The sequence below is a fragment of the Equus caballus genome, chromosome 16, assembly GCF_041296265.1.
Source record: "Equus caballus isolate H_3958 breed thoroughbred chromosome 16, TB-T2T, whole genome shotgun sequence".
Classification (NCBI taxonomy): domain Eukaryota; kingdom Metazoa; phylum Chordata; class Mammalia; order Perissodactyla; family Equidae; genus Equus; species Equus caballus.
The window spans coordinates 97,565,893-97,586,098 of record NC_091699.1 but is presented as its reverse complement, the minus strand read 5'-3'; the positions used below and the strand labels follow the sequence as shown (position 1 = coordinate 97,586,098).

Below are 20,206 nucleotides of genomic sequence, written 5' to 3'. Positions count from 1 at the left end.
GCCCTCCCGCTCACGGCGGCGAGTGCACTCCTGGCCAGCGCGCGGCCCCTCGGCGTCCCCGCCCGCTGCCCGGTGCCCGGCCCACGGGCCCGCCGCCAGGGCTGCACCCCGCCGTGGGAGCGCTCGGCCTCCGCCGGCGGTAGCTCGGGCTGCGGGTCCGCCCCGAGGACGGGCTCACCGCAGGCCCTGCAGGCCGCGCGCGGGGCGGGACCTCGAGGACAGCGTGGCGCCGGCCCCGCTTAAGCGACGGCCTCCCCGGCGGCCGGGGAGGCGCGCGGACGACGCGGCCCCGACGCCCCACTCTCCACGGACGGGCGCCCCGCCTCCCTGGGCTGCGCCCCGCACTCAGCGAGACCGCGGCAGCGAGACCAGAGCCTGCGGACCGGGCGGGCGTCCTCGAGGCTGCGGGCCGCGCCGGAAGCGAGCTCGGGCTTCACGGCCGGGTTCCCACAGGAAGCCCCGCCCCCTGCCTCGCACGCCGGGCGCGCGCCGCCCAGACCTGCCGCCCATGGTCGCTCTCGGCGCAGACGCACCACTGCGGCCGGCGGAAAGCGTCACACAGGCCCTCGCTGGCCGCCCTTCGACCTCACGGCCGGCGCCCTGACGTCACCGGAAGCGCCCGCCGGGTCGCTCCACGGGCAGCCTCGCGCCGGCGCCGGAAGCAAGGAGGAAGCGGTCCGCACCCGCTTCCGGGCCCGCCGCCATTTCCAGCGGCTGCCGGCGCTCCCGGGCTGGGCCCGCCGGGGCGATGAGCTATGAGGGCCCTCCGGGCTGGGGCCGCGACGGCGGGCCGCGCAGCTCCGGCGGCGGCCGCGGTGGGAGCCGGGGCGCGGGCGGCGGCGGGGGCGGCCGGGGCGGGCGCGGCCGGCACCCCGGGCACCTGAAGGGCCGCGAGATCGGCCTGTGGTACGCACGGAAGCAGGGCCAGAAGAACCGGGACGCCGAGAGGCAGGAGGTGAGGCGGGCGGGGGCGCGGGCCGGGAAGGTTCGGGCGGGGCCCCGCCGGTCGGCCGCCGCGCCCCCGGCCTCTGCCTGCCCCCGGCGCGCCCGCGGAACGCGTGGCCGCTCTGGGTGCCGGCGTGCGAGCCCGGGGAGGCGTGGCGTCCGGGCTGCCGGCGCCGGCGGGGAGGTGGTCCCGAAGGGCAACGGAGAACTCGCGGAGCGCGTTTCTGCTTCCCTTGCGGCCCGCCGTGCGGCGGTCACGATTGGGGCTCTCGGCGTCCGCCCCTCGCCAGGCTGTCTCCCGTTTGGTACACGTCGCTGCAGGCTCTCCGCTTGCGAGGCCAGAGTGCGTTTGTGTTTGATCCTTGTCTTTCTGTCCCGCAGAGGTCTGCTCTGCTTATTTTCTTTTTAGTCCTTCTTTTGCTGAGCAAGATTGGCCCCGAGCTCATGTCAGCTCTGGTCTGCCTCCGTTTTCAGTATGCGGCCGCTCACAGACGGCGGTGTGGGTCCGTGCCGGGGTCCGAGCCCCCCGCTGCCCCCCCTGGTCCTGTCCGGCGGAGCCCCGCGCTCCGCTGCCCCCGCTGGCCCTGTCCGGCGCAGCCCCGCGCCTCTCTTGGTCCTGGCTCTCAGGGGCGGCGGCCGCGGGGTCCCGCGCGGCACGCTTAGCGCGTCCTCCGTACTTTCCGGGCCCCGTGCCCGGCTCCGCGGGGGGGGCGCCCTCCGCGCCCCCTGAGACCTCCCGGGGCGGTGCTGACGCTGTGTTCCAGGGTTTGTTGTGCGCTCTCGCGCCCTCCTGCTCTGGAGCGCGCCTCTCCGTCTTCGCGCCCGAATAGGGCCGTTCTTCGGCGATCAGCTCCCCTGCCCTTTGCCGCCGTCAGCCAGAGTTTCCCCGGCTTTTCCTTTTCCGTGAACCCGTGTGAGCAGAGAGAGCGCGTGCTAGTGACGCGCTTCTTTCTGGCAGATGCTTAGCGCGGGCCGGTGTCTCAGGCGCCGTCCCAGGGAGATCCGGCCCCACCCGCCGGACTGCGGCTGCGGGGCTGCGCAGGCGGGAGTACGGTGCCAGGCGGAACGGGCCCCGCTGCCGGCCTCACGGGCAGCGCAGTGAGCACGGTTCGGACAGGGAGCTCAGGCAGGGCCGCACGTGGCCGTCCCGAGGGCAGCTGGCCCAGACTGGGGGCCGCTTCCCGCAGAAAGGATGTGTTCTAGTCTGCAGCCCAGCGCGCACGCGTGTGACCGAACACATGTTTCGTAAAATGATAATTACCTGTACTTGACTCTGGGTTTTTGTTGTTTGTACTTTTCTGCCTTCTCTTTTAGAAGACTGGTCCAGATCTTTTACTGTAGTTTTATACACAGCCATTTGAAAAGCCCCGGGCTACAAGAATGAGCAGGGCCTTGACATTCGTGGGCTTTTCCCTAAAAACTGCAGGTCGTGCAGCATTTGAACTAGAAGGTTAAGTGCCTGGGTCTGTGTTCGCTTTGTGGAGAACAGTTGGAAGGGGCAGTCCTGGGCCGGGGGACGGTAAAGTAGCCCTTGCAGTGATTAAGCTGAGAAACCACGCTTGAGGTTGGACTTGGGCAGTGGAGACGGAGGGAAGTGGACAGGTTAGAGTGGCTTGATCTGAGGGAAGGGGAAAGCTGCTGCTGACGGTGAGCGCTTTCTTGACTATGGAACAGTCTTGGTGGAGGAAGGTGATGGACTCAGCTCAGTGTGAATCTGATGCCTGGAGAAGTCTGGGCTGCAGGTGAACATGTGGCAGCTTGTGGACCCATGGACAGGAGTTGGAGTGTGGAAGTGAGCAGTGAGAAGAGGAGTGGGGTGGGTGCAGCTCTCAGTTCTACAGCCACTGCTTCTCAAACCTCAGTGTGCATAGGAGTCACCTGGCGTCCTGGGAAAACGTAGCACTGGGCTGGGGCTAGAGATCCTACTTTCCCAGCAGGCTCCCAGAGAATGCCAGTGCCGTTGGTCTGCAGGGCACTCAGGCTGGACTGTGTAGAACAAGAGAATTTAAGGGATGGACTGAGGAAGAGAAGCTTACAAAAGAATGTAGGAAGGAGCAGCCAGAGAAGAGAAAAATAAGGAGATGAGTGTTGTTTTGGAATCTCAGAGTAGTGTTTAAGGGAGAAAAGAGCATATGAAAACGAGAAAGTAATCAGTGGTAAACCCTGCACAGACGTGGAACAAGGCAAGAGCTCAGGATGTCTTGGATTTAGCAGCAGGGTGGTCGGTGACCTGGATGAGAACTCTTTCTGTGGAGTGGTGGAGGGAAAACCAGATTGCAGTGGGGCGGCTGGTGAAGGAGACGTGAAGAACTGGAGCGCTTTCAAGCAGTTTTACTGTGAAGAGGAGGAGGGAAACAGGGCAGTGGCTGATAGGTGTGGGAGAATTCAAGGGAGGAATTTTGGGGGTCTTTTTGGTTGTTTTAAGTGTGAAGAGATTTGACTGTGTTTGTGTTCATGTACTGATACCACGTAAGGAGCCAGTGGAGAGGAAGAGGTGTCTGAGTAGACTACATCATGCTGCAGTAGTAAACAGCTTCAAAATCTTAATGGTTTATACCAGCTGCATTGGTTTTTCCACTCACATTGCTTGAGCACTGGAGTTGAGTCAAGAGTTCTCCTTAACGAAAGGCTCACAGAGCCTCGGCCCATCGCAAGCGGAGCAAGTTTAGTGGCAACAAGGGAGCGAGTACAGGAAATTGCCCCTGATTCTTAGAGAACCCCATTCACATTTCTCTGTCCAGTAAGTCACATGGCCATGCTTAACTTAGGGGTGGGAAAATGCCCTTCTACCGCTTATCTGGAAGGAAGCAAACCAGAATGTTGGTCAGCAGCCTAATGACTAAAATGGCAGAGCTTTAGGAAAAGAAGATAAATCTCAGTAGGAGGAGATAGCCCTGAAAAAGTGAAAGGTCTTGGGCTGCAGAGTTCAGGTGGAGAGGTTAACCTTAAGCAGGGAAATGGGCTCCTCTTCCGTTTTCACAGGAAGGAAGAGAGCAGAGGAGGGCTTCTGAGACAGCTGGGTTTAGGTTTGGTGGCAAGCAGTTAAGGACTTTTCCTTCGGTTTTTGTTTTCTTTGTGAAATGTTGAGGATGAACAGGAACGTAGTATCGGTGTCTAACAGAGAATGGAGAAAGTTTGAAATAGTTGCAGATAGTTAGAAGCTGATAAGATAGATATGGATAATTTGCTGGACATTGTTGAAGGTCTTTCTTTGCCAGGAATTTAGAAGCAGAAAGAATATTTAAGGATGTCCAGAAAGGGGGAAAATAATCAAAAAGTCAAATACCGTGATAAAACGAAATAGTCATGAAAAATAAAGTATGTGTCTGATGTTCTGCGGGCGGGGGTGGGGTGAAGAGGAGGGCGATGGAGCTGGGGGGTAGGAAGGAGACAGCCACAAGGAAAGGAGAGATCCAGCTTTGGAATTTCAGCTCTCCTGAGTTCTTCACTGCCTGCAGACTCTGGGGCCTCTTTCTGGGGAGAACCTCATTTAAAATAATTTATAAAAAATGTGAATTGTGTTTTATTAGAAAGTATAAATTATGTTTCATAGGCTGTTTCACTTTTCAATCATCCCGCCTTTGGGGGGATATCTAAAACTCATGTAACAAGGAGAGGAGGAGAACCTTTGTTCTGCTAGTAGAGGGAAAAGCTTCAAAATGTAAACCTTTGGTTGGTTGAAGAAATGCTGTAGTGTGAATGCGTTTCAGTTGGAAATAAATCATTCTTCATGTAAAAATGACTTAGTCTTATCTTTATATTTTGAAAGTGAATGAAAGAAAGAATGCTTTGAGCCCTTGAGATGGTTGGAAAGGATGCAAAAGTTAAGGAAACTTTGCTGGAGAATGACTTTATGTCCTGGGGGTTCCTTCCCAGAGGAGTCTTTAATCAAAGACTTATAGATTCTTAAATTTCTAACTGCCAAGAAAAAGCGTAGTAATCGATAACCATCTCGTGTAGGCACACAAGGCAGTAAATGTTAATATGTGCTGAAGACATTTCAGAATTTAAAGCATAGGGCACAAATGTTCTAATCATGATCCTCTGTGTTGGGGATCCCCAAGACCGCTCTCAGGTTCCGTAATTCACTAGCAGGAATCACAGAATTTGAAAAGGTGGTGTACTCAGAGTGATGGTCTTTTACAGTAAATTATTACAGATTACAATCAGCCAAGGTAAAAGGTGCACAGGTAGAGTCCTGGAGAGACCAGCTGGAAGCTTCCAGTGCTAGTGGGGAGGACACATCCTGCCCTAGGGAGAAGAATTCACCAGCCTAATATGTAAGCCATTTTAAAAAGATTTCTGAGCATACCGTTAAAAAAACAAACAAAATTTCAGGCTTTAGTGCTTGTCAGTAAGCAGGTTTTGCTGCAGCTGGTAATTTCTTGATGCTTTCCCAGCAGCCAGAGTTTTACTCTATCAACTTTTTAATTGTATGAGCATAATGATGCTTTTAGTAAACCCTTTAATAGGTTATTGGCAAAAGTCTTCTGGAATTCCCCAGAGATCTCATTGTATTCTTTTTGTGTGTTTGTTTATTTTAGAGAGAAAAGTGGTTTTGTCACAAAAGTCATACATGCTTGTTGTAAAAGATAGGTTCAGCCATTCATCTGATAGACGTTGCTGGGGCGTCTGCAGTGTGCCAGAAATATATCTGGAAGAAATACTACAAGAAATCTAGAATGTGAAGTGAATAACTTTTTAAAAAATTAATAATAAAATAAGATCTTTCTGTATATACTTTCTGCAACTGGCTTTTTTCATTTAATACCTTGGCCGTCTTTCCTGTCTGCATACTTGAAGAAAACTTTACGCACTCTTAACTCCTGGGTTTACTTATAATTCAACTAATTATAATTTACAGTTGTAAAAGCGTTTAAAAGTTCTTGTATTTACTCTGTAGAATGTAACTCATATCTGTGGTGTGTTTTTTAAATTAATTTTCATTCTCCGAGGCAGCTGCAGCATTTGCCACATTGGACCCCTGTGAATGCTGATCAATTTTATTTGTTCCCTGTGATCTCAGCCTTCTTACTTCCCAGTATATTTGTCCTTTTAGTGTAAGAACTTTAAAATGCTCATTGCAACCAAAGTATTATTCCAGTTTTCAAGTTAGTTTTTTTAACAGAACATTTGTGTTTTTAATAACTTTAATTGTGAGTATCTTTGAAAACTTAAGATTGTGAAAAATTCATAATAATTAGTAAGTGAGAGAAGGAGGTAAAGGAAGCGAAGTTTTAGTAAGGGACATAAATATGCTTTCTTTTCCCGTCATATTAGAGTTATTGTGTAAATACATAGTAGAAAAAGGTCTGGAAGGATGCATACAAAAATGTTAACCTTAATTAGGTCTAGGAAGTGAAATTGGGCTAGAGGACTTTAACGTTCTTTTATATATGTTTGTTAAACATATTTTCTTGCCTTTATTTTTCTTTTAGTTATCAAGTAATTTTGCACATGCTTTCTCATGTTCATAAGGATGTTTTTTCCTTTGCACAAAATAGAGAGCTGTAGTACACATGGATGAACGTCGAGAAGAACAAATTGTGCAGCTACTGCATTCTGTCCAAGCTAAGAATGATAAGGATTCGGAAGCACAGATATCCTGGTTTGCTCCTGAAGATCATGGGTAAAACAAAAATGTTCTTTTAAAGGATGAGCCTAGAGTAACACTTCCGTTGTAGCATTGGTTGGGGGAACAAAGATAATAACAACAACATCTTTAGACTCTTCAATGAGTGAATTTTAACATCAAAGTAATTTTTTTGCTTAAGTAGATTGAGCATATTTGGTGACAGAAAAAAATTTAGATGGCATATTCATTCCTACAGAAAGCTAAATGGTTTGAATAGTCTATCTGGATATGAGATTTATTAAGTTATTATTTATTGTTCTTCCTATCCATGTCTTTGTATTTCCAAAATTCTCCTGTGGGAGAAATCTGCAAGAAGTTACATTGCTACTGTTTAGGAATAGTAAAGAAGCTATATCATTTGGAGGAAAGATTAGTAGAGGTTTTTCTGGGACCGTGTAATGTAGCATTCCATTTATAGCTCAGAAAACGCGGCAGGAAGAAAATGAAGTTTTGGAATTAAAACAAGGCTCAGAAAATCAGAAAAAGAAAAACACTAAGTTATTGCAATGGAGGAATGTCTATTGTGTGGATTTTTATTTTTTTTAACCATCACAAGGAATAACTTGTCTGGTAATACCTATTTACGGGGAGGAAAAATTTGAATTCATTATAGGAATCTAAGTATTTTTATAATTGCTCTACTAAGAGAAAAGAATAGAAGCTTTTGATTTGGGTGATTTTGAAACAAATAGCATATTGCATTGTTTCAGGCCTCGAGTGGCTCTTCATTTAACCATTTGTCATTTTTTTATTTTGTCAACATAGATATGGTACTGAAGCTCCTGCTAAGAACAAACCAAACTCAGAGAAGAAACGGGAGGACCAGGAAAAGAAATTGATAAATCAAGAAAAGCAGACGTTTAGAATCAGGGACAGATACATTGACCGAGATTCTGAATATCTCTTCCAAGAAAATGAGCCAGATGCAACCTTAGACCAACAATTATTGGAAGATTTACAAAAGAAAAAAACTGACCGTCGCTATATTGAAATGCAGGTAACGGAAAGCAAGATGTGGAAAAAAGTTTTGCTTGTGCTCTCTTCTCATACTTGGTAAAAATGTATTTTTGGTTAGAGGTAGTTGCATGATACAGATCAGTGAAATTCCTCAACAGGCCGTCCTCTGGGAATTTTTATTTCCCATATAGTAGAGAAGAGCAGTGGGATGGAATTACACATCACCTGCAGGGGCCTGTCTCATCTACAGCAGCTTACATGGTGAGAAGGAGAAATATTTGAGAAATGGTAGTACATATGACAGAAAATCACTCCTAACTTTTCTAGGCCAGTTTAGTGAGATGTCATAAGAGACCATAAATTAGCTTTGTAGAATTGTAAACTTTCTTCTGGACCATTTATTCCAACTCCTTTCTTTGACTTATGATGAAATTAAATCTCCCAAAAGTTATATGACGTGGTCTGTTTACCAGCATTTTCAAGACAGGACTGTAACAAGAACTGAAATTCTCAGTTTTTCTAGTATTTCTTTCCATGCTAGGCAAGATATTTTAAAATCACTTTCTGTTTAAACATAAAATTGTGTGCTTTGTGAATGCTCTAGAGATAGATGTAATAAAATGTTCACATGTATTTTTTAATTAAGAGTTTAAAATACTGAGGAAATTCTGAGGGCCATATCTTTAATATGCAAATACGTACCGCTGTTTTTGAGGGATGTGGAATATCACGTCTCCTGTCGTAGAAAAGAAAGGATCCGTTGACTGTCGCTGATGAAGGTTGGATGTCCTGATTACAGCAGATGAGCCGAGGTTGTCCAGGGGCCACATTGTGTTGCTGTTTGATGCCTGTTGAGTGAAAATGTGATTTGAGGACAGGAGATTTCAAGATGAATTAATTCATAATGTTACGGTTGAGAGGAGAGCTGCTTTCATAGCCTGAGGAACAAGGAGGGTTAACCAGTGTTTCTCTGTTTGCCTTGTGTGGAGGACAGAACTCAAACATCATTGAAGATGAGTGATTGACCTAGTTCAGAGAAAGTTAGGAGAAGAAATGTGCAAAACACAGAAATAGTTGGTGGTCTTCCTGTTGGCCAGACACAGCACTACATCACTTAAACCTCCCAACCCTGTGTGAGAGAGAGTGTGTGTCTGTCACAGATGAGGAAAAGAAGCTTAGGTTAAGTGCCTTATCTGCGTTTGCACAGCTGGTAACAGAACCAGGTCTAAAATTCAAGAGCTCAACTTTTAGTCCCCCTTGATAATGTGCCATATTTTTTCTTTATGTTATAATTTGTTTAATAAACATTAATTTTCCACTTGTGAGATGTCTGCCACTTTGCTATGTTTTCTGAAGACTAATAAGATTTCCCTCTTTTCAGGTAGCTTATACTCATTATGTTATATCTCAGGGTACAGGCAGAGATTAGGAAATAGGTTTGTCTACCTTGGAAAAGAATATTGGATTGTGACTCTCTTTAGCAGCATTTACATATATAGAAAGCAAATATGATTAATGCTAGTTTCAAATTTAATGGGATAGTTTGTATATACTTAAGATGGTTACATTTGATTGAGTGGGGTATTAATATTTTTAGAAATATTCAGATTTGGTTTTTAAATAATTTAAAAATTATAATAAAAAATTACTGGGGGCTGGCCCTGTGGCCTCGTGGTTGACTTTGGCATGCCCTGCTTTGGCAGCCCAGGTTTGGTTCCCGGTGCAGACCTTATACCACTTGTCAGCAGCCATGCTGTGGGTCGACCCACATACAAGGTACAGGAAGACTGGCGCAGATGTTAGCTCAGAACGAATCTTCCTCAATCAAAAAGAGGAAGATTGGCAAATGATGTTAGCTCAGGGTGAATTTTCCTCAGCAGAAGAAAAAAATTACTAAGAAAAGTGTGGTGACTTATTATTTCAAAGCGCTAGTATTCATTTAAGTCCCATGTTGACTCTCATCTTTGTGGTACTGGTAAGAATTACCTGACCGTAGCAAGTGTGGCTGTACGTAGCCAGAGTTACTGACGCTGCACTGCTTATTTGAAAGTTACTGAGAGAGTAGATCTTGAACGTTCTCCTTGCAAGAAAAAAAAATTGTAACACGTGTGGTGATGGATATTAACCAGACTTCTTGTGGTGATCATTTCACAATATATACAGGTATGGAATCATTATTTTCTACCCCTGAAACTGATATGATGTTACATGTCAATTCTACCTCAATAAAAACTAGCAGTGGGAGACTTGGACACAGTCTCCATTTTAACACATCAAGTGGGCAAAAAGTAAACAAGGACGGTGTTTCAAGAAAGTAAAAGACAAAAACAAGCATGGCAGTGACATACTGGATTAGCTAGGACAGTTGTGGTTTTCTGCGTTTTTTTCCTTTTAAGTAAAGGGGGTTTGCGAAAGCAGTGGTTTGTTTATTTATACCACTGACAACTTTTTCATGTTGTGTGATGTACCTGGTTCAGTATAAACAATAGCACTGCTTCTTAGCGTATGTCATTTTTATGTAGTGTGATACGGGGTTTCATAAAAGCATTCAAAATTAGAGAGAAATTATCACATAAATAAAATACACAGGAAAGAATTAATCACTCTCTCTTTACTATTTCCATTGTAATTCACCAGAAATTGTTGAGTAGCTTGTGTGTATCAGAAACTGCTCCCAGCTTTTTTTTCGCTGGGAAAGATTTGTGCTGAGCTAACATCTGTTGCCAATCTTCCTCTCTTCTTTTTCCCTTCCCAAAGCCCCAGTACATAGCTGTATATGTCCTTCTTGTACGTGAGCCACTACCACAGCATGGCTGCTGACAGACCAGTGGTGTGGTTCCAAACCCGGGCTGCTGGAGCAGAGCGCACCGAACTTTAACTGCTTTACATACAGGTTTTTCATTCAGATCTTGTGGCAACTCTGTGAGATAAAACCTTTGAGGGATTCACGCTCCAAGTTTGACTTAATTAAGTTTGCAGTTATTTAATGGCAGTACCAGATTTTCTGACTCTAGATAATTACTTGCTTTTTCTTACATACTCAAAGGCAAGTTCCCAGAAGTAATCTTTGAATTTGCACTAGTGCCTAATGCATGAGTATGGTAGACCAATGGGTGGGAAAAAGAATGTGGTGGAGAAATCAAATCTAAGGTGAATATATAGAATAGAGATAGAAAAAAAAATGGTAGAAGTAAGTTAGGGATTGTAAGAATGCTGTTAGATAATAGGCAGATTTCATTTGACTGCCACTAAGTCTAGCAGAGTGTCTCCGTTCTATTGGATGTAGTAGAATTGTTTTTTACTGTTTCAAAAATAAAAGAGATTGCTAAGTTTATTCTTTTTTACAAAAATTTTTTTTAAGTCTTGATACTTCACATAAGCAGAGAGGTAATAAAAATCCTTTAAGGGTCCAGTGTATTTGTCTATGATATATTCTGATTACTGGAATTAAATTTGATTACATTTCTTTTGTGAAATTAAAAGCTTTTTTTTTTAATTTCAGCATTTCAGGGAAAAGCTGCCTTCGTATGGAATGCAAAAGGTAAAATGAATATACACTAATTTGATTTGCAAGATACTTAAACATAATTTTTTTAAAAAAGGTTCTATATCAAGAGGAAATATAAATTAAGGAATCTTCTCCTAAAGGGTATTATTGGAAGTTCATTTTATTCTTTTGGATTGCTGAAGGACAAAAAGAAAAAATAGTCATGAAACAATTATCCTGAAGTTTTCTAATGTATGTCCATAGTTGAAATCTTTAGAGTTTAAAAAGCAGAATTTTCACATATATGTTACCTTGGGTAAATACCCTTGTTCTTAATTTGAGATCAAACATTTTAATTAAAATTGAAGCACTGCTGAATATATAGTGCTTTAATTAATTTATTATGCTTCATCACACACAGTTACCTTATATAGAATGACATAGCCCCCCTTGTCTGTCCTCTCAACCTGACTTTATTTTGATTTTTCTTTGCTTTTCATAGCACTTACTACCATCTGACATCTGTGTGTCTTCCCCTCCTAGGCCCATGTAAGTTCTTGAGGACAGAGTCTGTCTTGTTCACTGTATTTCTTGACTCTACAGACCCCCGTAAATACTTACTGAGTGAACGAGTCATATTCTGCTTCTCAGTATTTACCAGCTATAATTTCCGTGTTCAAACTTGGAACTTCTTCTGTTATATAAGAAGAGTTAGAATAGATGGGAAATTTTTAAAAGGTGGGTTTTCAAGTTAAATTGTTTTGTAGATAAAAATAACTCATAACAGCCCTTTGAAAGTAGTAAGATGTTTTGGTAAGATGAAGTGAATATTAATATTAAAAATATTAGTGTTTATCTAAAATTTTTGAGAAAGACAATCTTTCCCAAATATGCGATTTTCCAGATACCCAAAGTTTACCCATTTGATTTAGGTATTTTAAAACTTGTCTTTATTTTAATTGTTTAAAAGGAAATAATCTTGAAATAAATGATTCTCTTCTTTGTTCTCTAAAACAGTCTGTAAAAGCTTGTCCTGCAGACAAAGCCTTATTTCTGAGTTAGGGTACAAATCCTTAGTGTCCTCAGTAGGTGTTTAGGTATCAGGAGATTAGCCTGGTATTCAATAGCTTCACGTGTCAACATTCTTTTTAATTAGGTAATTCCTATGCATGGGCCTTATGAGCTGTCTCTTCTTGTTTTGTCAGTGTCTTTTTCTTTAACAATGCCTTGGCTCTGTTCTGTTTGTAATTTGGTGCGTTTTATCTCTTGAACACTGGTAGATTCACATATCCAAACTGCCAGCATTGCATATAACAAAATTTAGAAACCGTTAATATGTTTGTTAAAAACAAGTACCTTCTCTTTGGTAGAATTTTGATTATCTTTTCAAACTTAGTCAACAAGTGATGTCCTTCACTTATTTTTCCTTTTGAAATAGGAATTGGTAAATATGATCGATAACCATCAGGTAACAGTAATAAGTGGTGAAACTGGTTGTGGAAAAACCACTCAAGTTACTCAGTTCATTTTGGATAACTGCATTGAAAGAGGGAAAGGATCTGCATGCAGAATAGTTTGTACACAGCCAAGAAGGATTAGTGCCATTTCAGTAAGTAATCTCCCACTTTCTAAAATTCCCCACTTTATTTCTCATTCTCCTTTGGGTAGTCTTGCTTGGACTTACTGATTTTTAAGATTTGGAGTTACTCTTAATTAGGTTTAGGATATATTGCTATCAAGGCAAGTATTTGGTTGACAAATATTTGGTATCAGAGACCAAAAGATTGATTTCTGTCTTACTGATAATAGATGTTTATTTGTTGAAGATAAATTATAAATCTAGGCAAATTTCAATATAAAACTGGAAGAATGAAAATCTGGTAAATCTTTATAGAATTGATTGTGAGTTTCAAATAATCTCCATCATTAGGTGCTTTAAATTTACAGAATGAAAAATAACCACTTGTCACAATGCAATTATGTAGCTGTACCTAAGTAAGTTAAAAATCTGATATTATCATTTTCACTAGTATGCAGCGGTTACCGTATACATTGACAGTAGGAAGAAATGCTAACTAGTTATTTTTTGTTTTTTTCCGCAAGATCTGTTGGTATTTGAATGGGCCGTTTAATGAGTAGAAAAAGTAAAATAATGGTCTAAGTCAGTATATATGGTATATACTAATTGGAAAATTTTACTTCTAAGTATTCTTAAAATTTAATCATGTCATTTTCTGTTTCTAACCTCATAAATCACTGTTCTGTCACAACATGACTGTTGGTTATTGTAGTTACACAAAACAGTTTTGGATTATAATAACATTTCGTCTGTCCAGAACTGCTCTTTGGCAGCCATAACTTTCAGGACACAACCAAGAACTGGGTGTTAAGAACACCAATCTCTACCAAAAAGAAAAGTGAGGAAAAAAGTATCAACATGTAGTTACCCTCAGATTACGCAGAAGTTTTCTAAGTTTAGATCACGATTTCCAACTCTTTTAGAAAAGACCAAAAAAAAGGTAGACATTAATGAAAGGATGCTATACCAAGGCACTTTGAAAACATGAGAGGGCATTTGGTCTTGGAGGGCATTATAAGAGAAAATGAAAAATAAATATAAGAAGTAAGCAGTCTGCAGCTCTTAAGGGACACACAGTTTTAGATACCTCAGATTTTAATACTCTTTTGTTAACTCATGTGAACATCTGATGAATAATTTTTCAACAATCTCAGATTTTCATGGATGTTCAGGATGTTTGTCCTAAATGAAATGAAGTTTTTTCTGTAACTGTATATTATTTTTAATTAAAGGTCGCAGAGCGAGTAGCTGCAGAAAGGGCAGAGTCTTGTGGCAACGGTAATAGTACCGGATACCAAATTCGTCTCCAGAGGTAAAGAATGATCACTTCTTGTTTACAGGTAGATTTTAGTAAAACTTTAAAACTGGAAATTCAAAAGAAAGATTTTCCCCATTTTTATGCTAATAATTAATGTTAATGTTTAAACTAGCTGCAGCATAAAAGGATTGCAGCCCACAAACTCATTTTTTTAACCCAAATTCAGATTTAGATTGCCCTTTTAAAATGTGCTTTTACATTATAGAATGATTAAAAAAGAACCTTTTTCCTGGACATTCATTAGGAGAACTTGCTGTCCTTTACCTTTGGTCCCGCCACCCAGCCCCTGACTGACTCGATTGATTTTGGTGCCTGTAACCCCCATCCCACTCCACTGTATTTCTTTAGTCTTCCTGGAGCTTCAGATTCCACTTACTTTTTTAGATGAACTGACTTTCTAGTCAATGAACAGAAGTTTAAGCCCCTAAGTATTCAGTCATTTTCCAAATGTTAATGGTTGTGCCTTTAAAAATAAGTCATTAACATTGTATTATGACAATAAAAATAAGGTATAATGAACTTGAATGTAATGTTTCTCATTACCCTATTGTGGTAGGCATTCTTATAACTGAAAAAGTAAGTAGCTCTCATTAAAATTGAAAGCATTTTTTAAACTGAAGAATTTCTTTTAGACTTTTATGGTAGTACTTACTAATTTATTAGTAGAGAGTTGTTAATTTGTGTCTTTTGTTCACAGTCGGTTGCCAAGGAAACAGGGTTCTATCTTATACTGTACAACAGGAATCATCCTTCAGTGGCTCCAGTCAGACCCGTGAGTATGTTTCAATTCAGGACGTTTAGTTAAATGTTATCAAAAGATGTATGTATTGAATTGGATTTTACTAATTGTTAAGGTAAAATGATTCAGTTTTTAAATTTTGTGCTGAGTTATGTACTTTACACTTCTGCTATAGGCATCTGTCCAGTGTTAGTCATATTGTGCTTGATGAAATCCATGAGAGAAATCTACAGTCAGACGTTTTAATGACTGTTGTTAAAGGTCTTCTCAATTTTCGACCTGACCTCAAAGTAATACTGATGAGTGCAACATTGAATGCTGAGAAATTTTCAGAATATTTTGGTGAGTAAAATTTATGATTGTAACTTTATAAAGTTATCTCAAAGCCACTGATTTTAGGGTTAATTTTTTAAAAAACTAATACAGTGCCAGGTTCAAAGTAGTCATATGTTTAGCAGTGTGTTTTATTTTAATGTTCTCCTACCTTCCAGTGTCACAGATTAGAGAATTGGGCCTCTTTTTAAATGGTGGCATCATCTCTATTCTCATAGTGAAGACATGTAGTTGTTTGGTTCTACCATCAGATAATTAAGGTGGCATCAATGAAGTCAAACCTCAGATCTGGATAATTTTATAAACGTTTTCCTCTGATTCCCCTGTGGCTTTTTGTGTGCTATCGCAGGTTAGGGTGGCCATTTGCCAATAACAATAATACTGGCAATCACTTAGGGGACACCTTCAGTGTGCCAGGTAGTATATTTGCCACTTTGTCTTCATCAGTCGTCATAATACCTTGTGAGGTAGGTGCCGTTATTCCCGTTTTACTGTTGAGAACGCAGCCTCTGAGCAGTTAAGTAGCTTGCCCAAGGTTTCATAGTTAACCAGAGAGTTGAGAGGACGTGAAACTAAATTTGACTAGCTGCAGAGGACATTCTCCTAAAATTACCCCTCACTTTCTCTCCTGCTTGTAACTGTAGGGGCAGGAGGGGAGGGGTGGGAGCTACAGTGGAGCGCAGTAGAGTCCGTCTTCTTAGATTCAGCCCAGTTGGCCCTCGCAGCCTTGTGAGATTAGTTGGGTATATTATGTTGCTTTTTCTGAATGAGATATCCGGAGCTAACGCTGAGTAACTTGCTCAACCATGTGTAAGTCAGAGGCAGAGCTGTGATGCCAGCTCAAGTGTGTCGCCTCATGCACTGCTGACCTCTGTGTATAGTGTGTACTGCTTGCTTTGCTTGTTCCGACTACTGCTTTTCTTTCTCTAATTCTCCGTGCCACAGGACTGATGCTGCTTATGTAGATTTCAGTAAAACTTAGTTCTAATGGCACCATCTTGGCTAATGATGAGAAAATAGACTTCTAACTAACGGGTTTTGAGTCCAACTCAAAATGCTCTATTCTTTGCCTTAAATTACTTTGTAGAACTGTGAGATGTGTATAGAGTGTGGTAGCAGTAAAATGGTCTTGAGTGAAGACTAGGCTGCTGCTTTTTATTAATCTGGATGTGGAAAAACAGGTGGAATGGTAAAAATTACAGGACCATTTTCTGCAGATAAGAAAAGTAATAAAAGTCATTGTCCTGTTTACTTCTTTATATTGTTCTAATGTTCAAGTACAGATTTATGTTTTGTCTGCCATATTAGGTAACTGTCCAATGATACACATACCTGGTTTTACTTTTCCTGTTGTGGAGTATCTTTTGGAAGATATAATTGAAAAAATAAGGTAAGTAACTGTTAGGGAAATGAAAGACATCAAAAATTACTAATATGTCACCTTTCTCCTGTCAAACCTTAGTCTCAGAAACTCACTGTTAACTGTTTCCTTCTAAAACATTATTTTTCCTTGTTTCAGGGATTCCCAAACTTGCTTGCACGTTAAAATCACCCAGAGCCTTTTAAAATCCAGATGTCGCATTCATCTCTGTCCCTTACGTTACAGCGTCTGGGGTGGTAGCCAGGCATCAGTATTTTTTCAAGATCCCTGGGCAGCAGAGTTTGGGAACCTCTGTCTTTAGTGCTTGAGCCTCTCTTCTGGTTCTCCCACCTGGCTTTTGTTCTCCTCTGCTGGCTTCCATTGCCCACCCTTTCAATATGATTTTCCACTGGGGCTCTCACTGAGCCTTTTCTCAGTCTTTACTGTTTCGCTGTGTCGTCCTATTTCCATGACGATAGTTCTCTGTTTCATGGCTGGCAGAACAATAGCTTTAGAACTGAAGCTCTGGAACCCTGAACTTCTTATGTATCTCTGTGCTCAGCAGCGTTCCAGTACCACGGATACTTTGGACTTCACATTTTTCAAACCAAAGTCGTTATCTTATATTTGATCCCCACCATGCTTCCACCAAAAAGTTACAGCAAAACAAAACAATATGTCTTGCCCAGTGTGTCTTAGAATGGTTACTGATGTTGTCCTCCTCCTGTTATCTAGGCTGTAAATCAGAAGAGCTAGTGTTTGTCAAGCAGTTAGTACCAGGATAGGTTCACTGCTTTACATGCTCAGTAACCAAATGTCTACGTCATTCTGTACTTCCCCCCATCGCAAGCCCTGAGAGCTTTCTCCTTGAGCATGCCTTCCCATTTTTATTTCTTCTCCTTAAGGTCTTATTCTCTCTCCTGGACTAATGTAATAGTTCCTCTTTTGGCACCGTGGTCTTACTGTCACACTGCTGCCATAGATTTTCCTTAAAAAACCTGCTCATGTAAGCTTTCTACCCCCTGAGATTTCTCTTCAAAAACTTGTTTGAGACCTTTAATGGTTTGTCATGGCCTATAGCAGAGCACCTCAGCAGATGTGCCCAGTTCTTTTTTTTTTTTTTGAGGAAGATTAGCCCTGAGCTAACTACTGCCAATCCTCCTCTTTTTGCCGAGGAAGACTGGCCCTGAGCTAACATCCATGCCCATCTTCCTCTACGTTATATGTGGGACTCCTGCCACAGCATGGCTTTTGCCAAGTGGTGCCATGTCCACACCTGGGATCCGAACTGGCGAACCCCAGGCTGCTGAGAAGTGGACCATGTGAACTTAACCGCTGCACCACTGGGCTGGCCCCTGTGCCCAGTTCTTGATCCCCTCAACACTGGCCATTAGGTATTGGCAACCCTCACCAAAGGGCTACACAGAATTACATTTGTGTTCCTTGATGAGGATTGGGCTGGGACCAGGTTCCAATTCCTCAGCTGGTCATCATGAGGCTCCTTACAGTCCGGCCTCGTCCTCTTTTTAGCCTCATCCATCCATGGCCTGCCCATGCTAAAGGCACCATTCTCTACATGCCAGCCCATGCCTTTCGTTCATGACTTTATGCTTTGTTCCATGCTGTTTCCTCCTTTTAGACTTACACTTACCACTTCTCCATCTTTTCATCTGTAAACTATTGATCATGTAAGAACAAATCCCAGCGTCATTGTTTGTTACGCCTTCTCTGATATCTCTCACAGAGTGAGTTGCTTTCTCATCTGGACTCCAGTGGCACTGTTATCGTGTCTTACAACACTTACCTCATTGCCATGTAACGTCTCTCTCTATATTTGCCTCTTGCACCAGACTTCGTGTTTTCTGAGGTCAAGGATTTCGTGGGTTCATCTTTGTGGCTACTGCATAGCATAGTGCCTGGCCTCTAGTAAACATCTGAATAAATGTGTGGACAGATGTAGAAACCCTTGAGGTGACATTTGTCAGGACTCCACAGCTTACCTGTTAAAGAAGAAAGCAGGAAGTGACTGGGAAAGCAAGAACAGAGACCCTACAGCGTATTTTACACAGAAAAAGTCAGCTCACTTTTGAGGGAACATTTATTTAAGAAATATTTATTAAACTTTATGGCTTGCACTGTATATGCTGTGGTGTGGGCATAAAACAAGGAAAGACTTTGCACACACCCTCAGAAATGATGTCTAAATAGGGAGCCGTAGAAGGTATGACTGACCTGTTCGGGGCAAGTAGAGTGTATTGGGAATGAGATAATATAGCAGAAATAGGTTGAGCGAGTCAGGAAGGCCATGAAGTCAGGGTAGGAAAGAGGGACGTGTGTGTGTCAGAGAGGGTGGAACATACTAAAAGTGAGAGAGATGGTATGTGGGTCTTCCATGCTCTGGTTTTATCATCAGTGCCCATAAATTTGTGTGCTCTCCCTCCTCAATTCCACTTTCTACCATGTGTCCCACCTCCTACCATAGCACATTTACCAGTGTTTTCTAAGAGAATAATAGGCAACAGCTTGGCAGTAATGAAAACAAAGTTTCAGAGGTCAGTAATCTAAAATCATGTAAAGATGAATTGCTCTCTTAAGCTTTCTAGAAGGCAGGGAATGTATGAAGAACTGTAGCTAAGGGATTTCTTAAAGGAAGAAAAGGGTGATATCTCTGTACTTGTCATCCCGTAGCCAGCCCTTAGAGGGGAGCTGAAGGTGGGTGGTCCTTGGATAGAAGTGCTCAGCCGAAGCCCCTGCCGTCCCCTCCCCAGAAGAAGAGCTGCACTGTGGGTAGGAGGAGGGGACAAACTAGCATGTGCTGACGGGAGGGTGGTGGCTGGCCCTTGGGGCGGGGGGTTGAGGGTGCCTCTTTCACAGTTGCTGGGAAGGGAGCCAACTGTGGGTCCATCCTGCTGACTAGGACTCATCTCTGTCTCAGGTTGCCCTCCCTCCAGGTGGTGCCTCTATATGTATCGAAGACTTAGGGGAACCTGGGTCACAGGTACTGAATAGGGAAGGGGATTCACACTGGTGTCTGCTGTGTGTCAGGCACTGTGCTGTACTTTCTCACACTTTTTTTATTCTTGTGCCAGTACTGTTAGAAGAGTATTCCTCTCTCAAATAAGGAAACTAAAGGCCAGAGGTTTTACTTTGTCTAGGGTCACACAGCTAGTCACTGGCAGAGCAAGGACATCAGTCCCTTCGTAAGGCCATGCTCTAAAGCCCGCATTCCATCTAGATGCTGTTCCTTGGGTGAATTCTGAGGGGCTTTGGTCACTTTTCTTTGTCCACTCCACCCCCTGCCTCTCAGAGCCCACTTGTGGCAGTGGCGTTCTTGGACAGACGCCCTCTGTTTTTAGCAGCCACTGCTGCATGGTGGAGGCGTGGCATCGCACTGGCCTGCCACTGGAGATCTGTATGCTGGTTCTGGCTCTGCCATTAGCTGTGTCTGTGGGACTGAGCAGAATTCAGTAGTTCTCAGGTGGGTCTGCAGATCTGTAGATGCACTGTCTGAATCTCCTGGGGCACTGATCAGAATTCCTGGATGAGCAGACCCCAGTCAGACCTCCTGAGTCCAGATCTCAAGGTCCAGGAGTTAGGAATCTATTTTACAAACTCTCCAGGGGACTCCTGTGTGCACTCAGGTTGGGAAACCTCCTGTATGCAGAATCTGAGTTGTTTACTAGACAATCAGTAACTGTTGTTTCGGACTTAATGTTAACTTTTGTTTTAGAGCAAACTTAAAGGTGAAAGTTACTGTAGTTTATTTTTAAGACGATCTAGAGGTAGATAGAGAAGTATAGAGTAGATAATAGAGAAGAATGATTTTTATCTAAAATGTCAGATTTTATACGTT

The 20,206-nt window shown here is 43.1% G+C and overlaps 1 protein-coding gene across 1 annotated transcript in view; it reads left to right on the top strand.

Moving 5' to 3' along the window:
* Positions 1-473: 473 nt before the first annotated feature.
* DHX36 (DEAH-box helicase 36) overlaps positions 474-20,206 on the top strand; it is a 50,628-nt gene continuing 30,895 nt past the window's right edge. The window contains exons 1-9 of the mRNA XM_023621144.2: positions 474-955; positions 6,450-6,574; positions 7,346-7,577; positions 11,040-11,078; positions 12,463-12,633; positions 13,836-13,915; positions 14,619-14,693; positions 14,836-15,002; positions 16,302-16,383. Coding sequence (XP_023476912.1) covers positions 749-955; positions 6,450-6,574; positions 7,346-7,577; positions 11,040-11,078; positions 12,463-12,633; positions 13,836-13,915; positions 14,619-14,693; positions 14,836-15,002; positions 16,302-16,383 — 1,178 coding nt within the window. The 5' untranslated portion in view covers positions 474-748. The remainder of the gene's footprint in view (positions 956-6,449; positions 6,575-7,345; positions 7,578-11,039; positions 11,079-12,462; positions 12,634-13,835; positions 13,916-14,618; positions 14,694-14,835; positions 15,003-16,301; positions 16,384-20,206) is intronic.